The following is a 21,231-nucleotide window of genomic DNA, read 5'->3' as shown; positions in this document are numbered from 1 at the left end:
ATATTCAATTATGAAGTAATTGAATCGCACCAATTATATTAATTCATTAATGCTACATTAGTTTGTAAACTTCATATGATAAAACTTGTAGTACCTTTATCTTCTTTTCTTTTTTTAATAGAGTTTGAGTTTGTTTTTGCCTCTATTTATAGAGATTAAAGTGAATGAGTTTTTTTTTTTTTTTAATCGGAGATAGAATTCTACACTACCCCTAATCTATGAGTATATGCGTGAAGCTCTCTTTTAGAAACTTAAACCCAACCCTTACCACCTACATCCTACAAACATTTATACTTCTGGAGTGGTCATCACATGCCAAGGGTGCAAGGTAGTAATAAACATGAATGAGTCTAATAAGATTGATTTGGAAAACCTTATTCTAAGGTTAGGTAAGTGGATTGACTTTTGAATCCAAACAAATGCGTTCTTTATTACTTCATTGAAATCCAGTGATTTTATTGATATGATGCAAAGCCTATAAATTTACAGAGTGGACACCACCGCACACTATTGGTGCGATGGTTACTCCACAAGTATAAATGTTTGTGGGGTATGGGGGGCAAGGGTTGGGGTTCAACTCTCCAAGAGGGAGTTTCACAGACATATACACTTAGATTAAGTTAGAGTAGAAATTGTATCTTGTATCCAAAATAAAAAATAAAAAAAAGATTAGGCTAAAATAGAAATTCTATCTTGTATAAAAAAAAAAAAAAAAAAAAAAATTACTGAGTGGAAAATTTCACCTCATTTATTCTCTTTTCTATTTCAAATTGAGAGGAATATGACATTTTGGGGATTTTAGTAAAGTGGGGGCATGAGATGAGTTTAAGATTAATTTCACAATAAGATCAGACTTATAGTATTTAGTATTTTAAGCAACTCCATTATTCCTTTTTATTTGAGGTCGCACTTTAGCAAGGTCTTGCATACTTATAAGGTGAAATAATTGTCTATGGCCCTTGTCATAAGCCTAGTTCATTTGTTGGGTTGGGGGTGTGATAGTTTGGTTTTTTTTTTTTTTTTTTCTCTCAAATTTTTTTTTCTTTCATTGAAGTCATCAATTCATCATTTCTTTTTGTTTTCAAAACTCTTTAAATAAAAAAAATAAAAATAAAAATTACAGCTACAAATTATGTTTCAAATTGAAGACGACAAAATAATTTTTTTATGTAAAACCATTCAGTATAGCCATTATCTTAGAGTAAAGGGAATTATTGCTAAAAGCTTAGATTTGTGCTAAAACACAAGAGATTTTTTAGACCCCAAAATAAAAATTACGACTAGATTGCTTTTACTCTAACTTATCTAAGTGTGGAACAAGAATAAATGAAGCGCAATCATCGAAACTACTCTAGTGCACAAACATGAACAATAAGCAATAAATGTAGAGCACAAGGGTAAGGGAAGAGAGATGCAAACTCAAGTTAACACCAAGACGTATTATTGAAGAGAAAACCAAAGAACTCAGCAAAAAACCTCTCCGCAACCCTCCAAGTCAAAATCGATCCACTAGAAAATAAAGTTGGAGTACACGAATAACAAAAGACCCTCTAAGTCTAGTTTACCCAATGTACTTGAGCCCTCCAAACTCCTACTACCAACTAACTTCTCAGAGTCATGTCTTCTCTAACTTTAACTTTCCGGATCCCGCAATACGCCCTATTGCATCCGCCAAGCCTCACCGGCTTCTTTTGGCAAATCTCCAAAGCTTCCCAAGCTCCAAAACACTCTCTACACTCTGAATAGGTGTGGGTTGTGTTTGGGTACAAATCTCCTCTCAAAGTATGAAAATGGGAGAGGGAAGGAGAAGAGGCTACAATGATTTCTCACTAAAGATGAGTAGCTCTCTCTCTCTCTAAAAGATGGGTGTGTTGTGTTGTAGAAAACCTATCTAGGGTTTTTCTCTCTGAATAGCCTCTCTTACTTTTATGGGTAATGAGGGTATATATAGTATGGGTGAAGGATAAGAAAGTCACACTTAAAATCCTTCGGGCAGGACGTTTCGAGGGTACCTCGCAAGATGGCCTATCTCACGAAGCACTCACGAAATGCAGCTGGCACTTGACTCTTCAGCTTCCAGCATGTGCTTCTCACGTGCCCTTTTTCGCAGGTTACTCTTCTCGAGAACTTCTCTTGAGCTAGTCGCGAAACTGCACTAATCTTCATTTCATGCTCGATTCTTCACCAACTTAATACTAAACCCAATACAATAAAATCCTACAAAATACAATGAACAAAATTAAAGCAATTACAACACTTTTTGTCATGGAAAAAAGCCAACATAAAACATAGTTGTAAATCACAACTTTACAATTGCAAAATTTAGTATAAAATCCATCATAGAAGATTTTTGTTTTTATTTTTAAATTCGAATTACATCTTGATAAATATTTAAGTTGAATTGTATAAAGAAACCCTTGTTGAATCTTATCTTAGATTTATATTTGGATAATACTAAATAATTGCTAGTTTTATTTTTCTTGTATTTATTTGCAACTGAATATATATATATATATATATATATATATATATATATATATTCCCCATTCTTAAGTGGTTAAAGCCTTTTTGTTCACACTTTGGTCCCCTAAAGATGAAATCATGGTTTTGTCCCTCGATTGATCAACTAACAACGATGGCATATAGGTAGTCTGACATCGAATGCAATAGAGAATTGGCATTTTTGTATGTAGTAACGATAATAATGAGAAGGAAAAGATCATAAAATAGAGGATAAACATGTGATACAAGAAATCGCAAGAAACTTAGAGGACGCAGTTTTATTTAAATTTTAAAGGATAAGGACGCAGACAAATGTCAACTTCAAATGCCTAGGACAAATGAGTACATCAGTCCAAATGAAGAACATAACATAGAAAAAGATAACAGTACGATATGATATGATAGGGATTAGTACTGCAATAAGTCCTCTAACTATTTTGATGTGTGCTTTCACATCTAGTTGTCGAGCTCCCTTACGATTGGGATCACAATTTCTGGTGACAATGGCTTTTCAATGAACTCGCCCGCTCCAGCAGCAAGAAATTCTTGTTGGTCCCTTTCATCAAAAAATGCAGTGATCCCCAAAATCTTGCTTTGGGCACCCATGGCACGAATCTGCCTAACAGTCTAACATATGAGATAGCACAGGAGATTATTATCTTTTGGCTTAAGTACAATAAATCGAAAGTTAAATTGTTCATGAAGACTGAAGTAGCATGAGTATCACACTATATTATTTTTTTTTTAGAATAACATGGGTGGGAGCATTTGAACCTAGACTCCTCCATTGAAAATACCAGGGGAACCAATTGAGTTGCAAAACTCTTGACATATCAGAAGATACTTATTATAGCAAGTTGATAATGAATAACTAGATAATTAACTGAGCTTGGCCTTTGCGCTGGTAGGATAAAATAGAAAGTTGCAATATATACCTCAGGGCCATTCAGGACAGGCAGAAGCATCTCAATGATAATGAGATTGAAAGTTGCTCCAGAGGCAATGAGCTCCACTGCAGCCTCCCCAGCCTCTACAGCTTCTGTTTCCACACCATAGGAACGTAGGAGTGCCGTCTGTATGGCTCGGCATACTCCTCCATTATCCACCACAAGCGCTGTCAGCTTGTTTTTGCAGGAAAAGCGCAGCCCTTCACTCTTGTCATTCCCTTCAGCTGAGCCCCCACTCATTCCCATGGGGGAAACATGATCAACTTCTGCTCCCATTCCTTCTTAAATCCAACTAATAACTTCTGCACATAAGATGGGAATGAAAATGAACTAATTTAGACACAATTACATCAAACAATAGGTCATATAATTAAGTGAAATCAAAACTGAAATTATCCAAAAAATGAAAAATACATCTTTGTTCCTACACATTTTTTTCTTCCTCAATAAACTCGTGCTTCATTTTTTTTTTATAGCAACTTGAGCTTCATTTTTGAGATAAATACTTGCAAAGACTTCATCGGCCAACACGATTATAATTTAGAGCTATAAAACTAATAAGAATTCAATTGTCGCCACTACGTTTGGTAAAGTAGGGCCAAAGCTCTTTTCGTTCCAACTGCGAATAGCAACATCATCTGTCTAGAAATGCAAGAACTTTATGAAATTAAGGAATTCAGGAACAACTACGTACGTGCACTTATATTGTGAGGACACAACTATAATAATTTAAATTAGAAGGGGGAAATTTATATTTTTAAAAAGAAACCATCAGCACTGTTTTAGGACAACTCTAGGTAATATTGTGACTTACCACTAGACTCTTGAAAGCTCAATGCTGATGATAATGCAAGTACCTCTAAATTAGCTTATATAGATGAAGCAGCTAACATTTTCTGTGTACTATCATCTCCAGTGGGCATAAAATGTACAGAAGGTGACAAAAAGAGAGTGCAGAAACCTGAGATTCGCGGTAACATAGCTGTAGTAAAAGATGTTTTGTAATCTGATAGCCAGATTTTTTTTTTATGAAGTTGATGTTCAAGATTTTCATACATCTGGGCATTTTTATGACACAAGAACAAAATACTAATGATCGACACCTGCCAAACATGCTAATTTTTTTTTTTTTCTATTTTTATAAATGTGCATACATAAATTAAAAACTTCACCCCATTCAAAATTTCGCATTTTTCAAAATTAACAATGAAATTTCTCGTTTACTAGGATCTCATTTTATATTTTAAGGACCAACCGAAAATTAAGTTTTCCAGTAGATATAAGTCAATTTATTTATACAATGGCATACATATAATTCGTTGCCGTTGGACAAATGAACTTAAAACTTTGCAAGCTACCTTACATTTAATGGTGACATAAAGCATGAGACTGTTTTTTGCTTGTGGTCAAAATAAATTTCAGTGAAAAATTTCTTCTCACCAACTTAGCTTTGAACTATCCATATGTTGAGTGACATAATATTAACCAGTTTTAGTTCATTTTTAAATACAAGTTGCATAACTTCACGCTTTAGTGTTTTCTATATTGCATATAGTCTTTAGTAGTATTTTTGTTATCTTGTTGAACAATACTCACAACACAGGAACATAACTATGATAATTGACTAAAAGGATCCAGGCTGCTTTCATTTATGGTAAAGCTTAAGACAACTGATTTTAAGACCATTAATATTTCATTTTCAGAAACTTTTGTAGAATATAAGATAATTGCACGCTTGCTTTGACTACTTTAATTTTTTGAACTAATTTGTTGTAGTATTTAAATAACCTTCTAAATAAAATGCTTCTAAATGAGTTCAAATATATTATTAGTTGTAATAACATTGTTTTCTCCACCTTGATTTGTATACGCATACAGTACTTAGCAAAAAAAAGAGGGGAATACGCATACAGTAAATTTATATATGATTCTCAAGTAATAAATTAAAAGTTTTTTTTTTCTTTTTTTTTTTTTTTTATACAAGATAGAATTTCTACTCTAGTCTAATATAAGTGTATGTGTATGAAGTTCCCTCCAAGAGACTTGAACCCCCGCCCTTGCCCCTAACATCTCACAAGCATTTATACTTGTAGAGTGGCTACCGTACCAAGGGTGCGCGATCGTAATAAATTAAAAGATCTTGGAAACAAGACAAAGTGATGGTTCTATTATCGAGAGAGGAAAACATTTCTTCTTTTGATAATGGTGATGAGCTTTAAATGTTTATTTCACGAAAAAGTAAAAACCCTTCATCCACCATGCAACAACAGTCTCATAAAAGAGAAAAAATTAAGAAGGTTCAATCATTAGGCTAATACGAAATTTTCCTACAACCTCCTAGAAGTGAATAGTCAATGGGAATATTTCAATAATAATGGCTATATATTTCTCCTTCAAGAGAAACATGTCGAGATAGTCTTTCAAACTAGGTGAAGTCATTTTTCCATTCCAATGACGACAATGAAGCATTTCCGTAAATTCCTGGCACTCATGCAAGCTAGCTGAGTGCAGAATTCTCTCTGACAATCGAAACAACGATGCATAGGCTGCATCAATGCAGTACGTCGTGTTGCATTCCTACAAATGGGATTAGGATCATCTTAAAAACGTTCTATCATGTTCTCAGTTCTTTTGATATGTACCTTTATTTTATTATTTCATAATTGTATTCTTATAATATGTTTGGAATTTGCTTATTTGCTTCAGCTTATTTGAATTTTTAGCTTCTTTTTAGTACTATTCATGAGTCCTATTGCACTTTTTAATACTATTTATGGTCTCATTGTACTATTCAACTAACTTTTAATTTTTATTCTACACTTTTTCAGTTTTAGCTAAATAAGTTGTTCCCAAATGAACCTTAATTTCAAAATTCTCTAGATTTCCTATGTACTTAACCATGTAAAGTTCTTTAAATTCTCACATTCTTTTTGTAATTGGGTAATTATAGGTTTATATTATACTGGGAATGAAAATCTTGTAGCCTAGTAAAATGTAAATTATGAATTTTCCTTTATAATAGAAGGAAAATATATTAAGCCACATCATCAATCCACTATCTTTTTTTTTGGGTGACCATCAATCCACTATCGTAACTATAAAATAAAGCTTTTCAAAGAAAAAATTTTAGTTTACAGGAAACTCTTAATTAATCCCGGTAAAAGTGTCCAAAAGGCTGCTCTCCTATCTCTCATATCGTGGCCAATTTCCTGCGTTTTTCAGTTTCTAACAGTAATTTCCACCGAAAATAAATCTAACAGCCAATACTGAAAACCCAGCTCTCAATATTCGTTTTCTTATCAATCTGTCACTTTGTTATTTTTATTTCTCTGTTTGTCCAAATTTGCCATTGATTCAGTCCTCCCTCCCTTGATCTCGACCCTTGCCTTTTCCTCCAAAGAGTGCCAAACATGAGACAGTGGTTTGGATTATTGTGGGTTTTGGTTGGATTGAATGTCTTGGGTCAATGGAAGTGTGAGTGTGTGAAAGTGGTGTATAACGCCAAAGGTTGGCCGTCTGCAAATTTTAGTACTTTGAGTTTACAAACTCATATGTTATCAATTATAAAGAGTCAATTCAAATATTCAGTTACGATTTGATTGAATTGCACCTATTACATTCATTACTATATTAGTTTGTAAACTTCATGTGATAAAACTTGTAGTATTTTTATTTTAATAGAGTTAGAGTTTGTTTTCGCCTCTATTTATTGAGATTAACGTGAATGAGTTTTTTTTTTTAAATCTGAGATAGACTTCTACATTACCATAATCTATGTGTATGTGCATAAATCTCCTTCTTAGAGGCTTAAACCCAGTCCTTACCCGCCACACCCCACATACACATACTTACAGAATGATCATCACACGCCAAGGGTGCGAGGTAATAATTAACGTGAATGAGTCTAATAAGATGATTTGGAAAACCTTATTCTAAGGTTAGGTAAGTGATTTGATGATGTGGAAATATCTCGCATGCATGACTTTTGAATCCAAAGAAATGTGTTATTTATTACTTCATTGAAATCCATTGTTTTTATTGATATGATGCAAAGCCTATAAATTTTATTGAGTGGACAATTTCACCTCATTTATTCTCTTTTCTGTTTCAAATTGCGAGGAATATGAAGTTTTGGGCTTTTCACTAAAGTAGGGGCATATGAGAGAGTTTAAGAATAATTTCACAATAAGATCAGACCTATGGTATTTAGTATTTTATGCAACTCCATTCTTTCTTAATTTTTATTTGAGGTCACACTTTAGCAAGGTCTTGCATACTCACAAGGTGAAACCTTTATAATTGCGCAGCAGCCATGGCCCTTGTCATAAGCCTAGTTTATTTGTTGGGTTGAGGCTATGATAGTTTGGTTTTTTCATTTTCTCGAATTTATTTTTTTTTTTCTTTCATTGAACTCAACAATTTATCATTTCTTTTTTGTTTTCAAAATTGTTTAAATAAATAAATAAAATTGGGGGCTAAAATCAGGTTTCAAATTGAAGATGACAAAATAATTTTTTTATGTAAAATAATTCAGTATAGCCATTATTTTAGAGTAAAGGGAATTATTGCAAAATTTAGTACAAAATTCATCATAGATGATTTTTGGTTTTTTTTTTTTTTTTTTATAAAAAAATTTGAATTACATCTTGATAAATATTAAGTTGAAATGTATATAGAAACTCTTATTGAATCTTATCTTTTATTTATATTTGGACAACACTAAATAACTGCTAGTTTTATTTTTCTTGTATTTAGTTACAATTGAATATATATTGTTAGAAATACTGAATAAGTGTATTGTATTTCTCGAATTATAGAATATACATGAGTGCCTTTTATATAGAAGGCAAAGTGTGTAGTACAAGTAAGTGTGCTATACAAGTAAACAAGGTGGGCCTAAAGCCCACATACCCTAATACACATTAACAGCCCCCCTCAAATTCAAGATGGATGTGAGACCAATTTGAGGTTGTCAACCAAAGTACGAAAACGTCCCTTAGGATGTGACTTGGTGAAAATATCTGCAAGTTGATCTTTAGAGGAGATTGAGATCAGCTTGAGAGCACCATGGACAAGATGATAACGGATAAAATGACAATCGATCTCAATGTGTTTAGTCCGTTCATGGAAGACATCATTATGAGCAATATGAATGGCACTCTGGTTGTCACAATAAAGAGGAATAGCAGAAGATGTGGACACACCTAAGTCTTTGAAAAGCCATCGTAGCCAAAGGAGCTCAGATGTGGTATCAACAAGGGCACGATATTCTGCTTCAGTACTGGAACGGGCCACATGAGCTTGTTTCTTGCTTCACCAAGAAATCAAGGAAGAACCAAGAAGAAAGCAATAACCAGTGGTGGACCTGCGATTAGTGGGATCTCCTGCCCAATCAGCATCAGAAAATGTACGGAGAACAAGAGGAGATTGAGCAGAGTAGAAAAGGTCATGGAAGAGAGTGCCCTTTAGGTACCGAAGAATGCGCAGAACAGCAGCATAGTGAGTCGATTGTGGAGCAGACAAATACTGGCTCACCTGGTGAACAGCATTGGAAATGTCTGGACGAGTGACAGTGAGATAAACTAGACTGCCAACCAAGCGTCTGTAAAGAGAGGGATTAGACAATGGTTTCCCTTTTGTGAGAGTTAGATGTGCATTAAGCTCAACTGGAGTGTCAACAGTCTTGCTATCAGTGAGTCCAACTCGAGACAATAGTTAAGAAGCATACTTGGCTTGAGTAATATAAAGTCCATCTGTAGAATGAGTGATTTCAAGACCCAAGAAGTAGCTGAGATGTCCAAGATCTTTCATCTCAAACTGCTAACTGAGAAAATCCTTAAGTTCTTGAATGCCACTGAGGTCATCACCAGTTATGATCATATCATCCACATACAAGAGAAGTAAAATAGTGCCTTTGTCAGTGCGACGAAGAAATAAGGCAGAATCATAATGATTGGCCATATAACCCAAGCGAGAGATGGTAGAGCTGAATTTTGCAAACCAAGCTCGTGGAGCTTGTTTAAGGCCATAAAGTGCACGTCGAAGGTGACACACCTTGTTTGAATCAACAAAGAGACCAGGAGGAGGTTGCATATAAACTTCTTCACTTAAATCCCCATTAAGGAATGCATTTTTGACATCCATCTGAAAAATGTCCCATTTATTGGCAGCAGCAACAGCTAAGAGGGCACGAACAGATGAGATACAAGCAACCGGAGCAAATGTCTCTTCATAATCAAACCCATACTCCTGTGTAAACCCTTTTACAACAAGACGAGCTTTGCAACGCTCAATGTACCCATCAGAGCGAGTCTTAATCTTGTAGATCCACTTACAACCAACCACAGATTTCCCAGGGGGGAGTGTCACCAAATCCCAAGTATGGTTTTTAGATAATGCATCAAGTTCCTCTTTCATTGCAATCTGCCATAAAGGGTCAGTGGAAGCCTCACGATAGGTGTGAGGCTCGTGTAGTGTAGCAAGGGTAGTGTAACAATGATAATCAAGTAAATGTGCAGGAGTAGATCTTACCCGAGTTGAGTGACGAGGTGGAATGTCTTGTGCAAGATCTTCAGGCGGAGCAGGAGCAGGGGACCCAAGCTCAGGGTTGGGGTTGGGTAGCTCGTCTTCAACCTGTTCATCTTCCACCTGTTCATTAAAGGGTGAACTAGGAAAGGGATCAGTGATATCTGGTGGTTGGACAGAGAAGTCTACAGGAGAATCAGGAGCAACTATAGGAGGATCAGAAGCAGCTATAGAAGGAATATGTGCCTCATCTGGAAAGAGATTTAAGACAGAGGAGGAAGATAGGGAGGCACGGAAGTGAGAGAGCTCAACAAAGAGGCGATGTTCCCAAAAGACAACATTGCAAGAGATACGAAGACAATAAGAGACAGGATCATAACACCAATACCCCTTTTGAGTTTCGCCATAGCCAAGAAAACAACAAAGCCTTGACCGAGGCTCAAGTTTGTTATGCTCATGTGGCTGAAAAAGAACGAAAGTAGCAGAACCGAAGAAGCGAAGGTGGTGATAGTCTGGAAGTGACCCAAAAAGGCGTTCATATGGAGTTTGATTTTGGATGACAGGGCTAGGAATGCAATTAATAGTATGAACAGCATGAAGAGCAGCTTCGCCCCAAAAAGGAGCAGGAACTTTGGCAGAGAGAAGGAGAGCACGAACAGTGTCAAGAATATGACGAAGTTTTCGTTCGGCTCTACCGTTTTGTTGAGAGGTACCTGGACAAGTTAGTTGATGAACAAGCCATAGGAATACAAAACAGCTTGGAAAGCATATTAAGTGTACTCAAGAGCATTATCAAATCGAAAATTTTGATACGTTTGGAAAATTGAGTTTCAACCATTTTTGCAAAATTAGAATATACTTGCAACAATTTAGAATGATATTTCATATTAAAAATCCAGCTATAGCGAGAGTAATCATCAACAAAGACAACAAAATATCGAGATCCACCAATACTAGAGACAGAGGAAGGCCCCCAAACATCAGAATGAATAAGGTCAAAGATATCAGTGGATATTGATTCACTAGTATTGAAAGGAAAAACTGGTTGTTTTCCTAACTGACATGAAACACAATCAAAATTTTCTGTAGACACTGAACCTAACAAACCTCTAAAAGCCAATTGTTGTACCCGAGAAGAAGATGCATGACCAAGTCGAGCATGCCAAAGTGCAAGGGAAGGAATAGAAGGAACAGCAGCAACTACAGCAACAGAAACAGGAGTAACAAGTGGAAGACGAAGGTTGTCCACGGGAAACATGCGCCCAACTCTGGGACTGGTCCCAAGCTCCCGTCCCGTCCTCGGATCCTACACAATACACCTAGAATAATCAAAGATAATGTGATAACCCAACTCAGCTAATTGTCCAACAGAAAATAAATTATAAGAAAGGTCAGGAACATTAAAGACTCCAGGAGCCGAGAGATTGGAGGTCGCAACGGAACCTATATTATGACCAGACATTGTGGAACCATTTGCTGTGCGAATATTAAGAAGGTGCGGTGCAGGTTTAAGGTCAAAAAATAAGGACCAGTGAGGTGTCATGTGATTGCAACAAGCAGAATCCATAAGCCAAGAGGTAGGAGACATACCAGATAAAGCTGAGAGACAAGAGGAATAAGATGCATTACCAACCATACAAATGACATTGGCGATGATATTTATAAGGTCATCTCTAGAAATGGTGAAAGTGGATCCAGAAGACTCAGACTTTGCAGAGACGGGAGCCATAGGTTGGACACTCTCAGTGTTAGCAACTGTAGCAGCAGAAATGGAAACAGCTAATTTGTTGCGTTGATAGCAAGTCTCAATATTATGGCCAAAACGTTTGCAAAAATTGCAAAAACGTTTGTTGGATTGTCGGCGACGATTGTTGCAAAAGGAAGAAGACTTGTCCTTATTCTTCATTTAGAAGCAAAATATGCAAAAATGGACTACAAAAATGAAATCTACGCAAAAAACTGGGTAAGGAGCACCTGGACGGCAAAAAATCAACACTGAAAAAAAAAGTCAACGGTCAACTCCCAATGATGACGTCAGCAAGATGACGTAAGCTGATGACGTCAGCAAGGGCTTACATGGATGCTGACATGGCAGTGATGACGTCAACAAGTGACCCAGCGGCGCGTGTGGCGCGTAGCTTACGTTGCAGTGAAATTTAAGCGGCGCGTGAGGGCGCGTGAAATGTCCTATGAGGCCGGTTCTTCGCCGACTATGTAGATCGAAGAAAGAAGATTCCGATAGAGGCAACGGCGACAGGATCGAAGCAATGTTGATGGCGCGTGAGGCGCGTGGATGATTTTGTAGAAACTTTGACCGGCACGTGGTGGCGCATGGATGATCAGATGAGGAAGTTTCCGACGGCATTGTGTAGAGGGATTGAAATAATACACAGTGATATTTCTTATGTCCTAATCGGAGCTCAGAGGTGATAGATCCGATGATGGCAGTGGTTTTGGCGGTGGAGGAGGAGCTTCTGGCGGCGGAGATTCAACCCAAGGGCACTGAAAGGGTTTACTGACCACAGAAGTTGAGGCAGCGGAAAATACCGACAAAACAAGACTGCAAGACACAATAAAATTAGAGCAATGGCTCTGATACCATGTTAGAAATACTGAATAAGTGTATTGCATTTCTCGAATTATAGAATATACATGAGTGTCTTTTATATAAAAGGCAAAATGTGTAGTACAAGTAAGTGTGCTATACAAGTAAACAAGGTGGGCCTAAAGCCCACATACCCTTATACACATTAACATATATATTCTCCATTCTTTAGCTATTAAAGCCTTTTTGTTCACACTTTGATCCCCTAAAGATGAAATCATGGTTCCGTCCCTCAGTTGATCAACTAACAGCGATCGCATATAGGTAGTCTGACATCAAATACAATAGAGAATTGTCAACTTTGTATGTAGTAACAATAATAATGAGAAGGAAAAGAGCATAAAATAGAGGATAAAAATGTGATACAAAAATTTGCAAGAAACCTAGAGGACAGCTTTATTTAAATTAGTCGCATATCCACGTGTTGCGCAAGATAAATTTTTTAGAATGAACTCATTAAATATTTTAATACTATAATTTTAGTTATTAACCATTGGTTTTTCATTAGTTTTTAAGTTAATAAAAACCTTAAATATACCTTTTTTTTTTAAACCTTTACATATATATATATATATATATATGGTTAGATGAATTGTCAAAAAAGGGATTTAAAAATTTTCTAACTTTATTTCTTATGTAATTTCTACTATTACCAGAGAACATCTCTTTTTTTGTTATGATTAGAAATATGGTTTCCATAGTTAGAGTTAGATTAGTTTTAAGTTTAAATTTAGTACTATGATTGTATTTAATTGTTGATTATTGATTTAATTTTTTAAGTGGATTTAACGGTTTATTTTATTACAATATAAAGTTTTTAATGTTCTCCGTATGGTCATTTCTATTTTATTTTATACTTTTCCTTACAACCTCTTTGTTTTCCAATTAGTGGTTACTAATTGACATTTGATTTTTTTTTTTTTTTTGTTTATCTACTTTTTATTACTTTGTAATGTTTTCTTTCTTTTCCATCTCTCTCTCTACCCCATTGGCAACCTATCGTTTTCCAAAATTTGATGATGATTCTATGACATTAAATTTGCATTATTAGTTTTTTATTTTAATTTAGTGTTTCTAAATTGACATTTGTTTTGTATTCCATTTTTCCTTTGATGCATTGGGTGTGAGAATGAGTGTTTCCCTAGCATTACTCCACTTTATGAGAACAATTTTATTTATTGAATTTAAGAAAAATATTATATGTTTAATATAAAAAAGTAGAGGAAATGTAAATAATTTAATGATATATATGGGGGATGTGGCTGAATTCAAATGTTGAAAAAAAATTAAAAATAAAATATATAACAATAAACACTAACTTATCCAAATCATTATAATGCAATAGGATAACATTTAACAATCAAAGTTAACAACAACAACAAAAAACTTAAAACACAAAACTAAATCACATCAATCCAAAATAGAGTTCTAAAGAACACAAAACTTGATCAAGCTAAAGTAGAGATGCAAGAAAAATAAAAAAGATCCACCAAAAAACTGAGGGAGAAAGAGAGGGAAATAACCCTTTTTTGTGAGGGTAAATTATGCAAAGAATGGAAGAGTGAATGGCAAATTTATACTAAGAGGAAGATAATAAAAAGAAACAAAATAAAGGAAGATAAAAGGAAAGAGAAAGAATGATATTAAGGTAGAAGGTTTGGGGAGATGAAAAGGTAAAGGGAATGAGAAAGATTAGAGAAAGTGTAAATGTTAAAAAAAATGAGTACAATTTTATGAGGACAATTTTTTTTTTTTAATTTAAGTAAAATATTACATTTTTTTATTTTTTAAAACAAAAAGGGAGAGAATATAAATAATTTAATGATAAGGAGGATTTGGTTGAATTTCAATATTGAATAAAATAAGATGAGAAGAAAAAATTAATTAATTAAAAGATATAACAATAAACACTAAATTATTCAAATCATGCTATGTAATAGAATAATATTATATTCTTATCTACTATCTTTAATTCTTTATAATGTAATCGGATAATATTTAACAATCAAAGAGAACAAAAAATAATAATAACTTAAAACACAAAACTAAATCGTATTAACCTAAATTAGAGTTCCAAAAAACACAAAAAATATAAACCTAAAGTAGAGACGCAAGAAAAATAAAAATCCACCAAAAAATTGAAAGAGAGAGAGAGAGAGAGAAATAACTTTTTTGTGAGGAAAAACTATGCAAATAATGAAAGAGAGTGACAGGCCAAGAATGTATTGACCCCTTGTGATGAATTAATCAATTAATTAGCCAAGTTAATTAATTAATTCAATTAGTATGCAATAGGCTTGGTAGCACAAACAAATCACCAATTAAGTTAAAATGCAGCGGAAAATAAATTGGCACGGTGATTTGTTTACGAATGGGGAAAACTTACACAACAAAAACTCCACCGGGTGATTTTAAAGTCACCACTCCCGAGAATTCCCTATTATCACAACGACAAGTAAAGGAATCGTAGTATCTTATACCAACCTACAGTTGAATCCTTACCCCAATACCCAATTGGACTTATTCTGTAGTGACAATCTCTCCTTTCAATGCATGGCTCCCAGTACGTGACTAACAATTCGATGAACGGATCCCGGTACGCAGCTTACTCACCAACTTAAGAAGGATGTTAGCTGCAAAGTTTTTCAGTTCATCTACACGATGAAGATCACGAAGTTCCTTGGTTACAAAACCCTAGGTGTACAAACACAGCAGCTTCTTGAAGAAAAAGATGAACTAGGGCATATGTCTCTGGTTCACAATATGCTTGTGAAAAACTTTTGCATTGAGGTGCATCAGCTGTGACGACCCCTAAAACAATCCTTATATATGTTTACGGTTGTGAGAAAAGAAAGCTCAAACATCTATTCATGAATTGGAGTGAAATCAGATCTGAAAAACTGATTTTCATAAATCTCGATAGATACCCTATCTATCGAGCAGCTGTCGAGCATCGGGCTTAAACAGCCTTTTAAACCTCAATAGATACTAGCTGTCGAGTTAGCTGTCAAGCTTTAAAATCCAACACTTCTTCACTTGATTCTTGGACAAACTTGCATAGTTTTAACACTTGAACTTGAAACCTTTTTCCTTGAAGCATTAAACACATCTTAAATCTACACAATTACAAGTAAAGTGTGTTTTGTGAAAGGATTAGTCAATTCTATATTCACATATGTTCCCAACATAATTCACATATGTTTTAACAAAGAGTGACAAATTTATAGTAAGAAAAAATGAATAAGAAGAGACAAATAAAGAAAGATGAAGGGAAAGATGAATAATGATATTAAAGTAGAGGGTAGTGGGGCGATGAAAAGGTAAAAGAAGAAGAAAGGTTGGAGAAAGTGTAAATATTTAAAAATTAAGTGAATGTTAAAAAAAATTATAGTAAAATTGGAAAGAAAAAAGATAATGACGTGGATGCTGATATGGCTTAATTAGAGCGTAGCAACAATAAATGCTACGCTTCAGCTTTTAGATATATATATATATATATATATTTTTTTTTTTTTTTTTAAAGATAAGGACACAGACGAATGTCTACTTCAAGTGCCTATGACATATGAGTACATCAGTCCAAAAGAAGAACATAACATAGAATATAATAACGGTACGATATGATATGATAGGAATTAGCATTGGCTGCATTGCAATAAGTTCTCTAGCTATTTTGATGTGCATTTTCACATCTAGTTGTCGAGCCCCCTTATGATTGGGATCACAATTTCTGGTGACAATGGCTTTTCAATGAACTCGTCTGCTCCAGCAGCAAGAAATTCTTGTTGGTCCCTTTCATCAAAAAATGTAGTGATCCCCAAAATCTTGCCTTGAGCACCCATAGCACGAATCTGCCTAACAGTCTAACATATAAGATGGAACAAGATATTATTATCTTTTGGCTAAAGTACAATAAATCGAAAGTTAAATTGTACATGAAGAATGAAGTAGCATGAGTATCACACTATATTATTATTTTTTTAGAATAACATGGGAGGGAACATTTGAACCTGGACTACTGCATTAAAAATATCAGGGGAACTAATTGAGTTACAAAACTCTTGACATATCAGAAGATACTTATTATAACAAGTTGATTGTGAATAACTAGATATTTAATTAAGCTTGGCCCTTTAGCTAAAAAGATAAAATAGAAAGATGTAATATATACCTCAGGGCCATTCAGGATAGGTAGAAGCATCTCAATGATAATGAGATTGAAAGTTGCTCCAGAGGCAATGAGCTCCACAACAGCCTCCCCAGTCTCTACAACTTCTGTTTCCACACCATAGGAACGTAGGAGTCCCGTCTGTATGATTTGGCATACTCCTCCATTATGATAAGGCCGGCCTAAGCATTTTGGAGGCCTAAGGCGAAATCTTCAAATGGGAAAAGCGCTGTCAGCTTGTTTTTGCAGGAAAAGCGCTGCCCCTCGCTCTTGTCATTCCCTTCAGCTGAGCCTCCACTCATTCCAGTGGGGCAAATATGATCAACTTCTGCTCCCATTCCTTCTTAAATCCAACTAATAACTTCTACACAATAAGATGGGAATGAAAATGAACTAATTTAGACATAATTACATCAAACAATAGGTCATATAATTAAGTGATATCAAAACTGAAATTATCCAAAAAATGAAAAATACATCTCTGAAAGTTCAAAAACGTGTACAAAACACCTATGAACGTTTAGACTCCCAAATTACAACTTAACCAATACAAGCAATATGTCAAACAACTAGTGTGCGGAAACTTAACACATGCTATAATACGAAATTGGTTAAAGACTATCTAAGCCATAACAAAATAAAACCACAGCAGATAATAAAAAGGCAAAGATAGAGAGGAAGGAAGATGCAAACACAAAGACAACACGCGATGTGTTATCGAAGAGGAAACCGAAGTCCTCGGCGAAAAACCTCTCCGCCGCCCTCCAAGCGGTAAACAATCCACTAGAAAATACAGTTGGGATACAAGGACAGCAATAGACCCTCCAAGCCTAATCTACCCAGTGCACCTAAGCCCTCCAAGCTTCTTGCTCCAACGAGGTTGCGCCGAACCTTTTTCTTTTCTAGCTTCCCGGATTCCGCTACTAGACCGTAGCATCAACCAATGAAGATTGGTTCCTTCCTAACTGCTTCCCAGAAATCCAAACAACTGTCTCACAGTGATGATGATGGTGAGAACCAGGTTTGGTATAATGCCTCTCAAGGATTTGACAATGGAGAGGAAGAGAGTAGAGGAATTTGAAGAGACTCTAAGGTATAGATTATGGGTGAAACAATCTTGTTTTTCTTTAGGGTTTCTCTCTCAAAATTCTCTCTGGAAGCTCTCTTTCAATCGTGGGTAAAAGGGGTATTTATACTGGAGTGGGAGAGGAATGTGAAACGTCAGGTTTTACAAAACAGGGGTGGCTCGCGGCTTGACCTCGCGGCTTGACTAAGTCGCGAGATCCAGTCGCGAGTTAACCGTATGGCCAGTTGTCCTGTTTTGTCCTGTAGTGCTCCAGCTAGCATGACTGTTCATCTTCCAGCATGCTTGGCACGTGTGCTGCTTCTGGCGGCTTGCAGCCGCGAGTCACCCGCGAGTCTCAGCCGCGAGTCTCTGTTTTCTTGCACACTCTTGAGCAATCTTCACTCTATCTCACTCACTACCCTTACAACAAACCCACCTAAATACAGGGTTACTAAATGCTGAATTACAAGCAAATTTGGCACGGAATAAAGCCAATTAGATGGTTGAATAAATTCAACCTTACAATCTCTGTTCCTAAACATTTTTTTCTTCCTCAACAAACTCGAGCTACATTTTTTTTTAATACGAACTCGAGCTTCATTTTTGAGATAAATACTTGCAAAGGCTTCATAGGTAAACACAATTATAGTTTATAGCTATGAAACTAATAAGAATTCAGTTGTAGCTACTCTATTTAGTCAAGTAGGGCCAAATCTCTTTTTGGCCCAACTGCAAATAGCAACATCTTCTGTCTAGAAAGGGGAAAATTATATTTTTAAAAAGAAACCAACAGCACTGTTTTAGAACAACTCTAGGTAATATTGTGACTTACCACTATACTCTTCAAAGCTCAGTGCTGATGATAATGCAAGTACCTCTAAATCAGCTTATATAGATGAAGCAGCTAACATTTTTATGTGTACTACCATATCCAGTGGGCATAAAATGTACAGAATTTGACAAAAAGAGAGTGAAGAAACCCGAGATTCGCGGTAACGTAGCTGTAGTAAAAGATGCATTGTAATCTGACAGCCAGACTTTTTCTTTATGAAGTTAATATCCATGATTTTCATACATCTGGGCATTTTTATGACACAAGAACAAAATACTAATGATCGACACATGCTAAACATGCTAATTTTTTTTTTCTATTTTTATAATTGTGAATAAATAAATTTAGAACTTCACCCAATTCAAAATTTCACATTTTTTAAAATTAAAAATGAAATTTCTCATTTTCTAGGATCTCATTTTTATATTTTTAGGGACCAACGGGAAAATTAAGTTTTCCTGTAGATATTTGTCCATTTATTTATACAATGGCATACATATAATTCAATGTCGATGGACAAATGAACTTAAAAACTTTGCAAGCTGCCTTACATTTAATGGTGACATAAAGCATGAGACTGGCTTTTTGCTTTGGGTCAAAATAAATTTCAGTAAAAAATTTCTTCTCACCAACTTAGCTTTGAACTATCCTTATGTTGAGTGACATAAAATTGACCAGTTTTAGTTCATTTTCAAAAACATGCTGCATAACTTCACACTATAGTGTTTCCTATGTTGCAGTCTTCAGTATTAATTTTGTTGTCTTGTTGAACAACACAGGAACATAACTTTGATAATTGACCAAATTAATGGATCCAGACTTCTTTCATATATGGTAATGCTTAAGACAACTGATTTTTGCACCATTAATATTTCATTTGCAGAAACTTTTGTAAAAAATAATATAATTGCACGCTTGCTTTGACTACTTTAATTCTTTGAACTTGTTAGAAATTGGGCTAGTTTTGGTCCAACCCATAAACCATGGCCCATGGATCGTCCACATGGGTTATTTGATAAGTGAGTTTAAATTTGAACTTAACAGATATTGATATGAGTTATCAATATCATTAGTGGAGTCATTTAAATTTAAAAGATGAGATCTTTTAGGGATCACATATATCTAATAGTAAGTGAATCTCTACTAGTATTTAAATACTCCTACATTAGTCAGATAGTGGTTAGACACAGTGAGAAAACATACGTATAGTTTTGAGTGCTCTCTCAAAATAAGCAGTCTCTCTGGGACATCATCTACTGTTCCCTAGAATTTGGAGCGTGGAAACTAGGAGAGACTCTAGTAGCCTTTCCTGCGACTTGGAGGTATTCCACAAAGGAGATCGTGAGGAGTTCGTAAAGCAAGCAAAGTGAAAGATCCGGCAATTTGGTGATCTGCTCCACCAAATGTATGTGTCTACATGACCTCTAGTAAAGTATATATTTATTCAACATTGGTATCAAAGCCGTTTTATGCTTGTTTTCACTCTTGAATGATGCCATGATCTCTTAAATATATAATCCCATATGCATGCTAAAATTAAAAGTTTAAGTAATTTTTAATTTTTTCAAATCTGTAATTTTTTTTTAATTTTTCAGATCTGTAATTTTTTTTAGGCATGTTATGGCATGTAGAGAGAGAAATAAAAAGCTGTAATTTTTGATTGTTTACATGAAATCTGAAATTTACAGGCTTATTTTGACCCATTAAATCTTGTTTAATGTCAAATATTTTTTAATGATTTGAAAGTACATTCCATAAGCTTTAAAACGACAGTTTACATGCTTAATTTAGACTTTAAATGAGAAAGTTATGGTCTTTTAAAGATTATGGTTGTATTTGATAAAATCTGAAAAATTGATGTCTAACGTGGAAGAGGATGAACAATAAAGTGAAAATTGTTTTATAATAGTGTACCGTGCGGGCTCCACTAACTACTAATTGTTTGAGTGGTTATCTAATATAATAATTGTGTAATGTATAAGAGTCCCACGTTGCTTTCACCAAAAAAAAAAAAAAAGAAGGAGCCCCACGTTGATGTTAGTGTGTTAGTTACACTAGAACACTATCCTTGTTTCATATACACACAAATATAAGGGCTCACACTACTTTATTAGTTATACCTTGATAAAGATAATGTGCATATCACGTTGGTGTATCACATATTGTTGTTGTTTCCTTCAACAAGGAAACTGTGCAAGTGATAAGCCACATGCAAGTGGTTGTGTGGGTTTGTAATATTGTTTACAAACAGTGGGCTTTTAATTTTTTTTTTTTTTTAATTTATAGTAAAACTATATATATTCTTAATTTTGTTTAGACCACATTTTTTCTAATGTGACATATGTGTACTTGTAGTGGCAATTTTTTTTTAACTGTGATGTTAAAATATAATTGTGATAACATGAGAAAATTGTGAAATTAGTTTTCTAATTTTCTGTATAATTATGCATGGTTTCAATCTTTGAATTAATTTATGATGTTTTTTTAACATATTGTGATATGATTGAATTGATATTATATGAATGCATTATGTGATGAATATGTATCCAAAGGGTTTATGAAACTCTTTGGCTCATCTCTATAGTT

The 21,231-nt window shown here is 34.7% G+C and overlaps 2 protein-coding genes across 2 annotated transcripts; both read right to left on the bottom strand.

The window, feature by feature from the left end:
* Positions 1 to 2,783: 2,783 nt before the first annotated feature.
* On the bottom strand, positions 2,784 to 3,746 carry LOC126700289 (two-component response regulator 24-like). Its single transcript, XM_050398370.1, has 2 exons — positions 3,438 to 3,746; positions 2,784 to 3,129 (listed from the first exon to the last, which is right to left on the bottom strand). The coding sequence occupies exons 1-2, from the start codon at positions 3,723 to 3,725 to the stop codon at positions 2,959 to 2,961; spliced, it is 459 nt and encodes a 152-aa protein (XP_050254327.1). The 5' UTR covers positions 3,726 to 3,746; the 3' UTR covers positions 2,784 to 2,958.
* A 12,525-nt stretch (positions 3,747 to 16,271) lies between these two features.
* On the bottom strand, positions 16,272 to 17,085 carry LOC126701105 (two-component response regulator 24-like). The gene is made up of 3 exons (XM_050399241.1): positions 17,009 to 17,085; positions 16,751 to 16,958; positions 16,272 to 16,442 (listed from the first exon to the last, which is right to left on the bottom strand). The coding sequence occupies exons 1-3, from the start codon at positions 17,083 to 17,085 to the stop codon at positions 16,272 to 16,274; spliced, it is 456 nt and encodes a 151-aa protein (XP_050255198.1).
* Positions 17,086 to 21,231: the final 4,146 nt, after the last annotated feature.

Source organism: Quercus robur, chromosome 9 (genome assembly GCF_932294415.1).
Source record: "Quercus robur chromosome 9, dhQueRobu3.1, whole genome shotgun sequence".
In the NCBI taxonomy this organism is placed as follows: Eukaryota; Viridiplantae; Streptophyta; class Magnoliopsida; order Fagales; family Fagaceae; genus Quercus; species Quercus robur.
The sequence above is the reverse complement of the archived record's forward strand: the minus strand, read 5'-3'. Positions and strand labels throughout refer to the sequence as shown.

Bases quoted from the DNA above. Each gene is read 5' to 3' on its own strand.
- LOC126700289 (XM_050398370.1), bottom strand. From the start codon at position 3,725: ATGGGAGCAGAAGTTGATCATGTTTCCCCCATGGGAATGAGTGGGGGC. The intron at 3,130-3,437 runs GTATATATTGCA...CTCATATGTTAG, and splicing joins CTGTCCTGAATGGCCCTGAG to ACTGTTAGGCAGATTCGTGC.
- LOC126701105 (XM_050399241.1), bottom strand. From the start codon at position 17,085: ATGGGAGCAGAAGTTGATCATATTTGCCCCACTGGAATGAGTGGAGGC. The intron at 16,959-17,008 runs GCAGCGCTTTTC...TCCCATTTGAAG, and splicing joins GGGAATGACAAGAGCGAGGG to ATTTCGCCTTAGGCCTCCAA. The intron at 16,443-16,750 runs GTATATATTACA...CTTATATGTTAG, and splicing joins CTATCCTGAATGGCCCTGAG to ACTGTTAGGCAGATTCGTGC.